The following is a 15,913-nucleotide window of genomic DNA, read 5'->3' as shown; positions in this document are numbered from 1 at the left end:
TATGTTTTATTCCCGTCAGCTGCCTATATACAATTTGTGTCTTCATGTTGGTGACAACAGCAGCAGCTACATGTGCATGTGGCATGAAAGGATAGGTGGGCAAGGCAGTAATGAAATCTGCTTCTTGTTTTTTCAAAGTGTTGATCTCTGGACTGATAACTAAAGACAGACTTGTAGTATGATACAATAACTGTGTTGCACAAAACAAAAATTGCATGCTGTTGATGGCTATGATATACTTGGTGTCTAAAGGTTTTTTGCATCAATAGAAGTGAAATATCTTGTAAATCGCCATAGCTACATGTCTTGTAACAGATTTCAAAGCAATTGAGAAGCGACGAAGGATGTGGAAAGCAATGATCCCGGAAGAACTTGAAGAGGTTGTTAGAACCACCAGAGTAAAAAAACCCGTTCATGTAATTTCAATGAAAAAAGAAGATTTCATAAATTTCTCCAGTTTATGTAAAGACTACATCAACAACCACAGATAAGTAAGGTATATCACATCAAAATCTCCAAGGAGAAGCGACATGTCATAAAACATCATATTATTTTGCATTTGATCCACCGATATGGACAAAAACAATTGTCTTGTAAAAACACATGATGTAGAAGACACTACTAGCTCAAGACAGTCTCTTGAAGATGCAGGTGAAAAACAAGGTCAGCAAGGAAAAGAAAAAAGCGCCTTTATACCGTTTGAGTTTTTGAAAGAGCTACACAGTGCATTTTATGAACAATTACTTCAGGAACCTGAAGGAGATGATCAGCATCCCGCTTGGTGGGTAGGACGCATAAGAAGACAATGCTGCCATATAAGAGGGGATGAAAGAGTGGATAGATTTCCAACTTGTTTTTTTCTTTCTTAATATTCAGTAATACTTGAGTAATGGATTTAAATGAATAATGATTTTTTTTTAATTTAACGAGTATTAGAAATAATTAAAAACGATGTAAGTTAGAATTTTTTAACTAAAAATAAAGTGTTTTGAGGGTAATAAAATGTTTAGTCTATTGGCTTCAATGTGAAATTCCTCTGGCACCTTCAAAAATTTCTGCTTTACAATCTGTAGAACATTCATCACTTTCAAAGATAATACTAGGGCATTTACATATCTTTCAACATAAGTAATTAATTTATTTTAATTCATTAAGTTCATTATGATGCGAGTTATATTTTTTTATATTCCTGAGATTAGTTTACTAAGCCATTTAATTTTATATTTAAAATTTTAAATGGCTTAGTAACCTAAGATAGCAGTTTTTTGTTGTTTTTGGCACTTCCACCACTTTCCATTTACACTCCAGAATTGGTTGTTACCAAGAATAGTATATCAAAAATAACATGGCAGGTTTGTCTTTTGGCTGGAACTGCCAATACAATAATAATAAATAAATAAATATATAAATGTCCTTAGTCTAGTCATTGTGTAAGGGGGTCTAGAGTCCAATTCTGGGGACTATGCTGGCTTTCGACACCTCTGTCTCAGATACTTATTCATTTTGGTTAGGACTAAAGTTAATCATATCAGATACAGGCAGCCTTAGAATATAATGCAGTGTAAAGATAGGTTGCACTAATGCCTCATTTGATTTTCTTTTGAGCGAATTCAAAGCTATCCAAACACTGTCTTTTAATGTACTTTTTAGACAGCTGAAGGCCTCTGTCATCAATGTTTACTACAAATCTTCCTCACCTGGATTGGATCTCCCTTTTCTGAAGGGATCCCACCAACAGTATTTTTCTAATATGAAAAAGATATATTATCCATGATTAAACACTGCCTAACACAATAATACAAAGTTTGAAAGAGAAATGGATATGATGGAGTTTCTCAATTCCACAAGGCAAATGTTATTTCTTTATTTAATAATAGATTGCATACTACAAAGTAGAGTATGGGAAGTGTGAGTGTGCATGATAGATTCATCCAAATCAGTGCACTATCTGATTTGAATGAATATTGTTATCTAACAGTGTTTTAGTTTTCTAAAACATTTAGGTAATATTGTTATCTCATATTACCAAAAATATGAATTGAATAAATGCTCACATGTTGTTCAACTTGTTTGATAATAATTGGAACTGCATTGCAGTAAAGGAGAGGGAGTCACTGAAAAAGTAGTGGAGAACAAATCCATGAAACATAGTACTGAGTCTGTTAATAGATTCAAAAATACATAAATTGCAGTGCTTAGTTTATTAGATTTTGAAATTTTGCATGATACTTGTGTAACATGCCATTAAAACTCCTAGCTGAATGATTTTAAAGATGTTTATCTAAAACCAAATAAGACACAAATTACAAATGTTAATTTATATTATTATATATACTTTCCTAATAAAAATCTAATACTTTACCTTGCTGTTTTCTAAATCTGCCACAGCTTGTTTGTGTAGTTGGACTTAAGAGAAAAACCTCTGCCCTCACCTCATCTGGAAAAAAAAAAAATAATAATAAAAAATTAACAATATACACACAAACATCAGACATGAAGGAAAGAACACCATTTCTCAAATCTTCTACTTTAGGCAACTCTTTTTGAATGAATTGATTTGTATGCAGACTGAAAACTCCAGAGTAACTCATGGGGTGGAAACCCACTCTCTTCCTGAGATTGGCTAATTAAAGTGCCCTTCCCCTCCAGTTAATGAGGCTTTTAAGAATTCCTATACACAATGATGCTGAGCTAAGAAACAAATCAGGATTAGAAAATAAGGGTGTATATCTTCCCCTCCCAATATTAACAATTTATAATTCTTAACATAGGTATGAATCCACAAGAAAGGTGATAACCGGGACTGCAAGAACTACCGTGGCATCAGCCTCCTTTCCATCATCGGAAAGGTCTTTATGAAGATCATCCAGTCAAGACTGCAAAAACATCGCGAGCAAACCAGTCGAGAAGAACAGGCAGGATTTAGACCTGGGCGAGGATGCTGTGATCAAATCTTTGCCATTCGTCAGCTGATGGAGGAGAGGATCCGGTGTGGACAGCGAACCGTCATTGTTTTCATTGACTTTAAGTCTGCTTTCGACTGTGTCCACCGGCCTGCCTTATGGAAACTACTAGAGGTTGAACATGTACCTCGAAAAGTCATCACACTCCTCCAAACTGCATACAACGGTTTAACCAGCCAGGTGCGCATCCAGAACGATTTATCTGAGGAATTTACCATCCAAACTGGAGTCCGCCAAGGGGATGTAGCCTCCCCGTTGCTTTTCAACATCGTGGTCGACGCCATTATGAGGCAAGCATTCAGAAACAGACAGGGCATACAATATGACAAGGATCACTATGTGACTGACCTGATGTTTGCTGATGATAGTGCTATCCTTGCCGGTAACGACGCTGAAGCCACGGACATCCTCTACGACATTGCCCGGCCATACGGTTTGAAGATCAATGCTGGTAAGACAAAGGCTCTGACAACAGATGGGTCGCAAGCCACCATCTATCTCGAAGGCGTCCAGATCGAGCAAGTGCAGGACTTTAAATACCTTGGGTCGCTGGTCCAGGAGAAGAAAGTTGCATCCACCATGGAAATCCACAGCAGAATTGGACAGGTGGCCACTGCGTTCGCCTCGCTCAAATGGTGTCTGTGGAAGAGGACCAACATTTCCACAAAGACTAAAATCCGACTCTTCCGGACTTTGATTCTGCCCATTCTTCTTTACGGATCGGAAACATGGATTTGTCTCAAATTAGATTTGAACAAACTTGAGGTATTCCAAATGCGATGCCTGCGGCAGATCTTGGGCATCTCTCTTCGCGACCGCATCACTAATGATACCATCCGTGCCAGATGCCAACAGCAACCAACCATTGCTGACCAAATCCAGAAGCGAAGGCTCAGATGGTTTGGCCACGTATGTAGAATGGGCACGAACAGAATACCATCCACACTCCTTTGGAGACAACGACCCACCCAATGGAGCATCCAACGGACTGCGCCTAGGAAAACGTGGGCCAAGCAAGTGGAAGATGACTTGAAGAGCCGACGTCTCGACCTTAACCAGGCCAGGACTGAAGCCATGGATCGTAAGGTATGGAAGAACATCACAGAGCAAGTCCGAAACCCTGCGGCACCTACAGCAGCATACTGGTTGCGTGGCCAACCGCCTCCCCCAGCTGCCAGCTAAGGACCAAAGAAGAAAGAAGAAGAACATAGGTATGTGTGAAATGATCAATAACAATCACTGTATATATATATATATCAATGTCTTGATGTGTAAAAGTATAGACACCCACAATATTTTCTGTTGCTCTCTCCTCACCCACCTCCCTCCAAAATTCCTGGTTGCACCACTGTTATTACATAGCATATACAGTAGACTTTCAGAATAATGACACCTTCGGGGATTCAAGATGCCGTTATTTCAATTTTTCTGTTATCTAGAAAGTTTTATTTATATTTAATACAGAAATAATGAAGCTAAATAAGAAATAGAGAGATTAAGAATGAAATTTTATTAACTGCACATAAAAAACATAAGCATGTTGATGATGCAATGTTATATTCTGCCATTAATACACTACTACTTATGCCTGTTCTATTTTATATTATTATATCAAGTTTGTCACTAAGCATTAATGTTCTTAATTATTCTTCTTTTCTTCTCTGTATGAGGTTTATTAATTTTAGGAGCCATAGTGAGGGGTTTTAATTTAAAATAAATGTAAAATAGCACTATAATCTGTGATATCAGTACAGAATTTACTTTCAAAATGGTAAATTTAAACAAAAAAGTTATTGTTAGTAGCCATATAGTGCAAAGAAGCCTGAGGCTTATGCTGCACCAGCCAAAAAAAAAAAAAAAAAATTCCCGAGTTACCCTGAGAGAGAAAGCGAGACAATAGAAAGGAATCACCAAGAAAAAGAAGAATGATGATATCCAGCTCAGGACTCTGGGTGTGCCAAACCCATACTCACCAGATGTGAGCCCCTGGGGTCACATGACTTCGCATTTTCATTTTTTTTTGGCACCGACTACAAGGCATCTGTGATGTATGTAAACATCCGATCTCAATGTGCCGTTATCTCGAATGTGCCGTTATTTTGACAGTCTACTGTACGTTGGCTGGCTACTTTATTAGGACCACAGGCTAATGTGTATTGAACCTCCACTGGCCAAAATCATTGCCTACAACACCCAACATAGCACAGAGTCAAAATGGTGTTAAAAATGACACATGACATATTGGGACATTCATTCATCAAAACTGCCCTCAATTCTTTGTGATGTAAGATGTAAGCAGTGAATTATGCTGATGAAAACACTATGCCATTTCATCCCACAGCTGCTTAATAGGATTGAGATCTGTGGATGGGGCTGACCACGGCAGTTGCTTCAAGCCTTCCCAGTGTTCTTCAAACCATTCTTTCACGTTTGGCACCAGGGATGACTGCATTGTTATCTTGAAATTACCCCTGTCCATAGAGCAAAACATGCAACAATGATAACATGTATTCTGCTGTTACACCTCCTTGAACCTGTACTGTCAAGTACACCGTAGGATGAGTTCAGTGCTAAAAAGCATAAATCAAGACTCATTGGAAAACAGGACTTGCTTCTGGTTGTCTTTCATTTGTCTTTTGCATTCTCGACACCAATACAGCTGTATTTTCTTGTTTGTGTCCAACATGCATGGCTTCCACAAGGGTCTCCTACTTCTGTAGTCCATTTTTATGTTTTGCCACAATGCAGGTACTGATGCCTTTAGACATTCCTGCATTAAATGCCAAGGTTAATTGTTTTATCATTTGGGCAATTACATTAGATAATCTGCTCCAGATGTTGAACACTTCATTATGCATCACAGTTTTAACTGCAGTTGTGTTTGTTCATGTATTGTTTCCAACAGGGCCAGCTTTAGGGTAAGGCCAAGTAGGCACTGGCCTAGGGGTGCCAAAGTTTAGAGAGCACCTAAACCTCAGTGCAAATTGGTAAAATTAATCATTATAAAAAATGAAAATCTTTGCATTGGCTGGAGGGGGGGGCCACCATCAGTCACTGTGGACTATGGGTGCCATATACCCTTGAGCTGGCCATGATGTCCAAGAATTTTTCCATTTGTTAAAGATTCAAATTATACTACCCTTTGAACATTTGAACAACACCAGTCCAACTTTCCTAACAGTGATGTAACCTTCCTTGGTGAATTTAAAGTTCACAAATCCAGCTGGCTTCCATTTTCTAGCCACACAGACCTAATTGGTCGAGATGCTGAGGCTTTTGCAATTACTAATAACGCACAGATTATTCAGTTACTTAATAGAATACCGGACAATACTAACCATACAGCCAACACGCTTGATCTTTTTCTCACAAACAACTGTTCTAAGTACACGGTCAAAGTGAGTGATTCTTTAGGCACCTCAGATCACAACCTGGTGATTGTCTCTTCTCCAATGGAGCCTTTATCTCATGGCTATTCCCAACCTCATGTTGTCTGGCATTTACAAGAATGCAAAATAGGATGAGCTGTGAGATTTCTTTTCTTATTTCCTTGGTCAGATTACTGTTTCAAAACTTCTGATGTCAACGTTTGCTGAGATCATGTCAGTGAAATTATTCTTGTAGGAATGGAGTCCTTTATTTCACACTCCACTTTAAAATCTCGTCCTATATCTAAACCTTGGTTTTCCAATAAATGTGCTAAGGCAGTTCAAGAAAAGAATGTGGCATATCGTAATTGGCTTGTTTCCAAAGGTTCAATGTCATTTTCTGCCTACATCAAAATTCAGAACAATTGTTAAGCAGTTATTTCGAACGGGCTAAGAGTAGAAAACTTACTTCTTGCCCTAATGGTAGCCGAGCATTCTAGTCTATTGCCAAAGCTATTGACTGCAACTTTTGCCCATCTCTGCTCCCACCTCTGTCAAAACCAGATGGTTCTATTGTCACTTCAACCAAGGATAGAGCTGACCTGATAGCATCCCATTTTTTTCCAATGCATATATTAATGATCTTGGTAAAACACCTCCCACTATTCCTAGCACATACTCCAATCAATGCCTTCTGTGGTCTTCCGTCAAAAGGATGTTAGAAGGATTCTGACGAATATGGATGTTAAGAAAGCTCCATGTTCTGATGGTATTTCTCCACTTGTTCTCCAAACCTGTGCTCCTGACTTACTCCTGTTCTTTGCCGCCTTTTTTCACTTTCTTATTTCAGAGGTGTTTTTCCTTCTGCTTGGAAATTTGCTTATATCCAGCCATTTCCTAAAAAGGGTGAAAAATCCCTCCCATCCAATTATCGTCCCATTGCAATTACTTCTATTCTTTCAAAGTAATGGAGAATTCCATTAACCGCCAATTCTTAAACTACCTAGAAACCTTCCGTCTCATCAGCGATCACCAGTATGGATTCTGTCAGTGTCGATACATTGGTGATTACCCCAGGGGCTCACATCTGGTGAGTATGGACTTGGCACACCCAGGGTCCTGAGCTGGATATCATCATTCTTCTCTTTCTTGGTGATTCTCTTCTATTTCTCTCTCTCTCTCTCTGGGTCATAGGGTAAATCAAATTTTTTTGGCAGGTGCAGCATAAGCCTCAGGCTTCCTTGCACCATATGACTAATAATAATAATAATATCCTGGCTCATGTTACCCATTTATGGACAAATTCAATGGAAAAGTTCAGTGAAACACAAGCAGTTGCTCTTGACATCTCAAAGGCTTTCGATCGTGTTTGGCATAAAGGTCTTCTAAAAAAGCTTCCATTATGGTTTACCAACTGTTGTTTGTAATTGGAAATCATTTTCCTCTCTGACCACTCACTGAGGATGATGGTGGATGGCTCTCTGTCTTTTAACATCTCCACCAATGCCAGTGGCCCCCAAGGTTCTTTCTCCCACTCTTTTCATCTTGTATATTGATGACCTTCTTCGATTGACCAGAAATCTTATCCATAGTTTTGCTGATGATAGCACATTGCATTCCACTTTCCAGTCAGAAAAACTTCGCCCTGCTGAATCAGCTTCAACTTCTCGAATATCTGCTACTAATTCCTTAAATGCCGATCTCCAGGTAATCTCCAATGGGGCAAAGACAACTTATTATTATTTTTTTTTTTAGGGTTGCCCGTAATTGAATTCATTAATCCGTATTTGTGTCTGTAAATTGCGTGTGATCTATGGTCGATTTGCTGTTTTGCTGGATGAAAAAACTCCAGTTTCTAGGGAGAAAAACCTTGTTATCTGCGCTTGAGACCGACTAACTCAGCCATGGAGTGAAAAAAGCCCATTAAAGTTCCTCGCGTCATCGACGGGATTCGAACCTGGGCCTTTTCCACCAGGTGTGGGAAGGACATAAGGTGTATTTAGTATCAGACAGCACCAGGGGTTTCCCCCATCTCCGTGTAGTTTTCATTGTGGGTGTACCAGTTCACTAGAAGTGCCAGAGATTTAAAAGTGTATGGATGTTGTATATGTGTAGTGCTGTGTACCATTGTTGTTTATCTGGTCGTTTAGCTGCTGGACCCCTGCTGAGGCCCAACATTGCCCCACCTTCACCCCGTGGAAGCAGACCAGGAACCCAGTAGACTTAAGTTACTCTGGCAGGTCCTGCCACCTAATTTCCTGAGATTTCAGTGGCTAGGACCTAAAAAAAAAAATATATATATAAATAAATAAAATAAAAATAAAAGAGATAAATAAATAAAATAATAATAAAAAAATTCTTATACTGTGTTTATATTGCATGTATATATGTGTGTATACAAGTACATATATACACATACACACAGGCACATATTTACAGGCAAACGTGCATACACATACCAGCGTCAATCGTGGGGTTGACGTCACTTGAGTTGGGCCGGCACGTGGGCGAAGATATTTTGGATGTGTTTAAATTTTAGTGTGTGGGGCTTCGCTAGCATTAAGATAGAGAGGGGGGAACTGAAGACTGGGGGGGGAGAAAGACAGAAGTATGGAGCCAATAGGGAAGACAGCCCCAAGTTTCAGTGTGGCATGACCATGCCCCACCAGAGTATAAATGAGGGGTGGGGGCTAGGCTGCAGTTTGTTGTCTCTATTCTTGTCTACTTGATTCAAGTTGGGACACTCATGGGGCAATCCCTTTTTTTTTTTTTTTTTTCGTTCATTCTCTTTTCTTCTTCTTTTCTTTATTCCTTTCTTTTCCGTTCATTTTCTTTTCTTCCACAGTTTTTTTTTCCAGGAGTTGTCTCTGTCTTATGCGATTTGTTTATGTTACTGTACTATCAGTCTCGAAGTATGGCAATTAACACCCTTCTCCTTGTGAAGGGGTCCTGTGCATACTGGGAAACGCTTGGTACTCCTTTTCTGTGTCAATGAAGTGATGTTCAAGTCCTTTGGGGAGGTATTAGGTATGTTCGGGGTCTGACAGCACCTGGGATTTCTCCCATCTCCGCGTAAGTTCTCTGTATCGGACAAGCCAGAGATTTAAAAGTGTGTGGGATATGCACTATGTAGTTTGTTGTGCCCATTGTTTGTCCGGCCTGTTAGCCGCCGGGCCCCTAGTGAGACCCGACGTTACCAATATTCGCCACAGGGAGGCCGGCCGGGTGTTACCAATATTTGTACTCTGGCTGGTCTTGCCACTTACTTTCCTGGGATTTCAGTGGCTAGGACCGAAAAAAAAAAAAAATCGAGGTTGATATTAGTGATACTTAACAAGTTAGTATTAATAGTATGCGACGTGGGGCTGTGCGGTGAAAGTGAGTTTTAAAAACCAATTAGACTTCTTAAATGACCTCACTGTAATTTTAAATCTTAATAGCTTTTGCATACCTTTATTCCAACCGAATAATAATTGAACAGACATAACCTGGTGCTTTGTCGTAAAGAAATCTCTCCAGTAAGGCGCAGGGGCGACGATGAATGGATTACATAAAAGTTCTCGCGTAGGACTTCCGAAAATGTTGGTAAGACTAGATTCACTGGTAACATCAAAACTCTCTCCTACGAGAAAATATTACATCATGATAATTCAGAGAAATATTCACCAATTCAGAGAATTGTTAGGCCAAATGAACAGTTCTATTTTTAAAATCGCACATAATTAAAATAAATTGAAAAGAAAATTCAAATTTTATAAAAAAACTCAAAAAAAAAAAGTTATATATAAATGTACCTGGTTGTAATATTTTGCAATAAATAATTTTGTATTTTAAAATTATCTGCAGTTTGCTTTAAATACTGTACTTTGTCGCCGTACCAGAGAAGTAAAACACAAAGGCGCAATAGTACATGCGTTTTATTATTATTATTATTATTATTATTAGCCATATGGTGCAAGGAAGCCTGAGGCTTATGCTGCACCAGCCACAAAAAAAAAAAAAAAAAAAATTCTAAGTAACCCCAGGGGCTCACATCTGGTGAGTATGGGCTTGGCACACCCAGGGTCCTCAACTGGATATCATCATTCTTCTCTTTCTTGGTGATTTCCTTCTACTTCTCTCTCTCTCTCTCTCTCTCTCTCTCTCTCTCTCTCTCTCTCTCTCTCTCTCTCTCTCTCTCTCTCTCACACGCACACACACACACACAGGGTAACTCAAATTTTTTTTTTTTTGGCTGGTGCAGCATAAGCCTCAGGCTTCCTTGCACCATATGGTTAATAATAATAATAATAATAAGTTACCCTGTGAGTGTGTGAAAGAGAGAGAGAGAGAGTCAGAAGTAGAAGGGAATCACCAAGAAAGAGAAGAATGATATACAGCACAGGACCCTGGGTGTGCCAAGCCCATACTCACCAGATGTGAGCCCCTGGGGTTGTTTTAGTTGACTGTGGTTTAAGCTCACGTGCCTGTTAGATATGACCATATTTCGTCACCTTTAGCAGTCATGTGGGCTTGTATTTCTCTCTATTTTATAAACTCTAACCTTATCTGCTGATAAGCAGATAAGGTTAGAGTTGAAATGAATTTTTCTGTTCAACATAGTTGAACAGAAAAATTCATTTATTTATATTGACATTTCAATTCAAAAGGTTTGGTGATAGACATTATTATCTTAGAACTGTTGTGTCGTAGTGAGTTGCGAATTATCGTGACATGTTCATTAATTCATATAGACAGTAACACATGAATCATCCGAATATTTTGATCACACCTCATATAGTTCTCATAACCTGACACTGTCTATGCGATTTCACTTTTTCATTTTCACAAATACGTCTGTGCACAGCCCTCGTGGATAACACAAGTTGGTATTATCACCGTCCTGCCAAGACCACGTAGAAATGATCTGAGTTCAAATACCGTCAATGACAGGAATTTTTATGGGTCTTTTTCATAACGTGACTGAGTGTCGATCTCAGGAGAAGTTATCGCGGTTTTGCGTCCACCAAAACAGCAAATCGACCACAGAACACTCAATTTACAGACATATCATATATAGTGGAATATGGTCTAAGTTTCTGATGCACCTAAAACCCTACAACAACTAACCAATCTATGTAACACATAAATGTTCTCCAAGCTCATGCTCATACGCAGATAAGATGGCTGTGAAATTTAAATACATTAAAAGCCGCTTGATGTTCGTCACCCTTATTCTGGTCGCCTTTCAATTTCAAAAACTAATGATTCAATAAGTGATATTCGTGATCTGATCAGGTATGATCGATGCTTAATTATATCATTCGATTTTAACGCAAGATTTGGAAATGCGACAACTTTTTATTAAGTTTGTGCCTTGCATCTTCACTGATGATCACAGGAGTGGTGAGTTATCCCGTGTCAGAATCTTCATCAACATGCTGAAGCTGACCACAAAATGTGGTCAGCTTCAGCTGAATCGAACCCGCGACCTTTGGGTTGCCGGGCAGGTATATATATATATGATAATCAAGCAGAAACTAGGGACACTACAAAACATTTCGGTGATTGTGCGATGCTGTTTGGAGAAAATGGCCAGAGAAGTAAGCTTTATGTCACTGCACATGCGACGTTTCCATGGAAGCACTCCATCACTGTAGTCTCCCATTACTCACTATATTTAGATCCCTGTGATTTTTTTTTTTTTTTTTCCCAAGTTTAAATTCCTCGCATCTAACACAGTGGTTGTTATTGCTGCTCTCCTCACACCATGTAGAAAAGGACTGGATTCGAATCCAGTTTTTTTTTTTTTTTTCTCTCTCTGTGATCGGTTTGCCAGAAAAACAGGCAATTTGCAAACGTAATACACATGGGTGGATGAGATTGTTTTCTTTTGGATAACAATAATATGAAATATTTAAAATTTTATTATATTTTTTTTCACAATCTCAAAGCTCCCTTGAACGGTCACAGATTTGCAACAACTGAGTAAATTATTCAGAAGGTGATACAGGAACTTAGTAGCTCCAAAAGAAGCCTAACAGGTAGTTTTCAGAAGTTGAGAAAGCGTTGGAATTGGTTAATGTTTCGAAAGACATCCATATGAATAGGGCAGGCTATACGAGTGGGTATCAAAAGTCCGTACCTAGATAAAACATCAGTAGGCAGATGCCGTTTTTAATATAAATTGTCTCTATATATTCAATAACTAACATGTGAAATTTCATTCCCGTAGGTGATCGTACACCACAGGTGGAGCCCATAATCTGAAGAAGGACGCTCAATACAAATCAACTGCTGATGCAACTTGATCAACTGCTCGATACAAATAGTATCGAGCAGTTGATCAAGTTCCTGCATTTGCAGGGCAAGAAAGCTCAGGAAATTGACGAAGAAATGAAAGCTGCGTATGGGCAAGATTGTCCATCCTATGACACTGTAAAAAAGTGAAAACGGGAGTTCCAGTGCAATTTTTGACGAGCCAAGAGAAGGAAGGAATGCCATCAACATCCACAGACACTGAGACGGTTGCAAAGGTTGAGCAGCTGGTGTTGAGCGACAGACGTGTGACAATTTATTTTATCGGAAATTCAGTGGGAATTAGTTATGGGTCTGCCCACAGCATTTCACATGACCAAAAAAGAAAAAAAACAAATTATTATATTAGGGTTACCCGTAAATGATTACATTCACCCGTATTCGTGTCTGTAAATTGCATATGTTCTCTGGTCGATTTGACTGTTTTGCTGGACGAAAAAAACGCATTTCTGGGGGGGGGAAGGGGCGTGCTATCTACGCCTAAGACCGACTAACTCAGCCACAGAGTGAAAAAAGCCCACTCAAGTTCCGCGTCATCGATGGGATTCGAACCCGGGCCTTTTCCACCCGGTGTGGGGAGGACGGTGACGATACCAGTGCTACCCGCGCAGATTGCATTTTACATGATCATCTGCACATGTCTAAGGTCTCTGCACATGTCTAAGGAACCACCAAAGGCAAACATCTATTATAACTGACCGCTCCTGTTACCATGATTCTGGGGGTTGACCTAGTTCTTTGCTCCCTGATGTAGGCTGGATTACTTCTATCCATAGATTGTCTTCCAACGTGCATGCGGCCATCACTGGATCCCAGAAAGAAAGGAGATTCGTCACTATAGAAAATACGATGTCATCCTTGTCTCCAAGCAGCTCTCTTCTTACAACACTGCTGACGATGAGATAGCGTCGGAGGCAGATGAGGCAGTGGATGGCGAGAATGCAGCTCTATAATAATAATAACAATTATTATTATTATTATTATTATTATTGCTCTTATATTATTTCTCCCTGATTGGGGGTTCCACCTCGTGATGGGTATTGCTACCAAGTACACAGGGTGGTTGTTGTTATGTCTGGTGTTACTGTTTGTCGAGGAACTCTATGACTATCCTACAGGTGTTCAGGATTGCGACTTGCTGGAGTTCCTTGTAGGTGTTCTCTGGGAGACTTATTGCTGCTAGGCTGCTATGTAAAGTCTTTAGCACCATACCGGTGGTTGACACGATGATCGGAATGGTCGTTACTTCTTGCATATGCCACATCTCCTTGACCTGATGTCTCAGGTTCGTATACTTCCTAATATTTTCTTCATGTGTTTTCTGGACATTGCTAGTTTTGGGCACGGCTATATCAATATGTCTTATGGGTTTATCCATTATTATGGCGCGGTCCCAGTACAGCTTGTGGATTGGGGTCTCTAGTACTCCCTAGGGTTCGTACTTGTAGTATGATACACTTTCTTTGGTGAACTGGCATTTCCTCGCTAGCTTCTGATGTATTATCCTGGCTACCTGATCGTGTCTATAAGTGTACTCAGTCTGGGTGATCACCTTGCACCCCGCGGTGACGTGTTGGATTGTTTCTGAGGCCAGGTGGCATCGTCCACATGTGTCATCTGACATTCTGGGCTCCTTTGCGATGTATTTTCTATAGTTTCCGGTGTTGATTACCTGGTCTTCGATGGCCCATGAATCCTTCAGTCTCGGGGAAGAGCGTCCCGCTTGTGAGCCATGCATTGGAAGCAATGTTATCGATGTGATCTTGATGGAGGTCATTGTAGTGTCTGCCCTGGAGTGTCTTCTTTGCCCATCTTTCTAACTTTGTTTCTTGTGCCGTCTGTGCGGGAGGGGGTTCCTGGCTTAGATTGAGTGGGGTATACCACTTATCTATCTTCCTTATGGCCTGGTAGAGTGGTGCTATGTTGGTCTCGAAGTAATCTTTCATGTTAACTATCGCTGTTTTCTGTTGCTCTATCAGGTCTATCAGGCCCCTTCCTCCCTCTTTCTGAGGTATTGTTATTCTCTCCACTGCTGACTTCGGGTGGTGTTGGCGACTCTTGGTCATCATTGTCCTTGTCTTTCGCATGATATCTTCTAGCTCTGTGTTAGTCCAATCTATGACCCCGAATGTGTATGTTAGTACTGGAGCTGCATAAGGTTTTTATGGCTTCAACTGTGTTCCTTCCATTCAATTTTGCTTTCAGCAGGCTTCTGGGTCTCTGATGATATTTTTCGGTGAGGCACTTCTTGATTTCTTTGTGTTCTAACTGCTGAGCCTGCATCATCACTAGTTATTTGTAGGTCTCTCCTTCTGTCATAGCTTCGATCTCTTTACCAGTAGTTTAGGCCAAATAATTTTCCCCGGTTTAGTGTGTGGGCCTTGCATTTGTTTAGCCCAAATTCCATCCTGATGTCCTTGCTGAATTCTTCAGTGATCAGGAGTAGTTGCTGGAGTTGCTTCTCGGTTTCCGCGTAGAGCTTGATGTCATCCACGTAAATCAGGTGAATGAGGGTGTACAGGTTCTTTCTTCCTTATTTGAGGTTATATCCATACTTGCTGCCATTAAGGATGGTGGATAGTGAGTTGAGTGCTAGACAGAACCACAGTGGGTTCAGAGTATCTCCCTGAAAGATTCCTCTTCTGATGGGGATTGGCCTGGTTGTGATGTTCTCGACCTCAATTGTGACGCTCCATTTCGCCATTGTTGCTCCTTGGAAGTTTGTCACTATCGGATTGACCTTGTAGATATTTAGGGTCTCTATTAGCCAGCTATGAGGTACAGAGTCGAGGGTCTTGCAGTAATCGATGTAGGCCGTGTATAGGTTGCGGTGCTTCTAGTAGGCTTGCTCCATAACTGTGGCATCTATGGTTAATTGCTCCTCTCATCCTTTCTGCTGTCCGGCTATATGTTCTGACTCTCTAAGTGGTCTGTATCTTCTTGGTTATGCAGCTGGTCAGGATCTTGGACAATGTTGGGAAGCAAGTGATTGGCCTGTATTTCGCTGGATTTCTTGTATCTTCGTCTTTTGGCCTCAGATATATGACTCCTTCAGTGAGAAACTTCTTGATTGTCTCCGGATGCCTTATCATTCGAGTGAACTGCTCTGCTAGGTGCTCGTGTGTGCAGGTGAGCTTCTTGTACCAGTAGTTGTGGATGTTATCAATTCCTGGGGTTCGCCAGTCGTCGGCGTTCCTGATCGCATGTTTTACTTCTTCTCGAATCTCCCACTCCCTCATCTCTTGTATGTCCTTGGTTTTCTTCCGTTCTCCTTCTATCCAGGGG

General features: G+C 40.2%; 1 protein-coding gene across 1 annotated transcript in view; it reads right to left on the bottom strand.

Moving 5' to 3' along the window:
• The window catches only part of LOC150086634 (uncharacterized), a 96,386-nt gene that overhangs the window by 63,610 nt on the left and 16,863 nt on the right, over positions 1 to 15,913 (bottom strand). The window contains exons 4-5 of the mRNA XM_090372211.1: positions 9,783 to 9,953; positions 2,363 to 2,437 (exon numbers count right to left, since the gene is read on the bottom strand). Coding sequence (XP_090228337.1) covers positions 2,363 to 2,437; positions 9,783 to 9,953 — 246 coding nt within the window. The remainder of the gene's footprint in view (positions 1 to 2,362; positions 2,438 to 9,782; positions 9,954 to 15,913) is intronic.

This window comes from Mastigoproctus giganteus, chromosome 4 (genome assembly GCF_048544385.1).
Source record: "Mastigoproctus giganteus isolate SK-2022 chromosome 4, ASM4854438v1, whole genome shotgun sequence".
Taxonomy (NCBI): domain Eukaryota; kingdom Metazoa; phylum Arthropoda; class Arachnida; order Uropygi; family Thelyphonidae; genus Mastigoproctus; species Mastigoproctus giganteus.
This window is presented reverse-complemented; position numbering and strand designations above follow the sequence as displayed.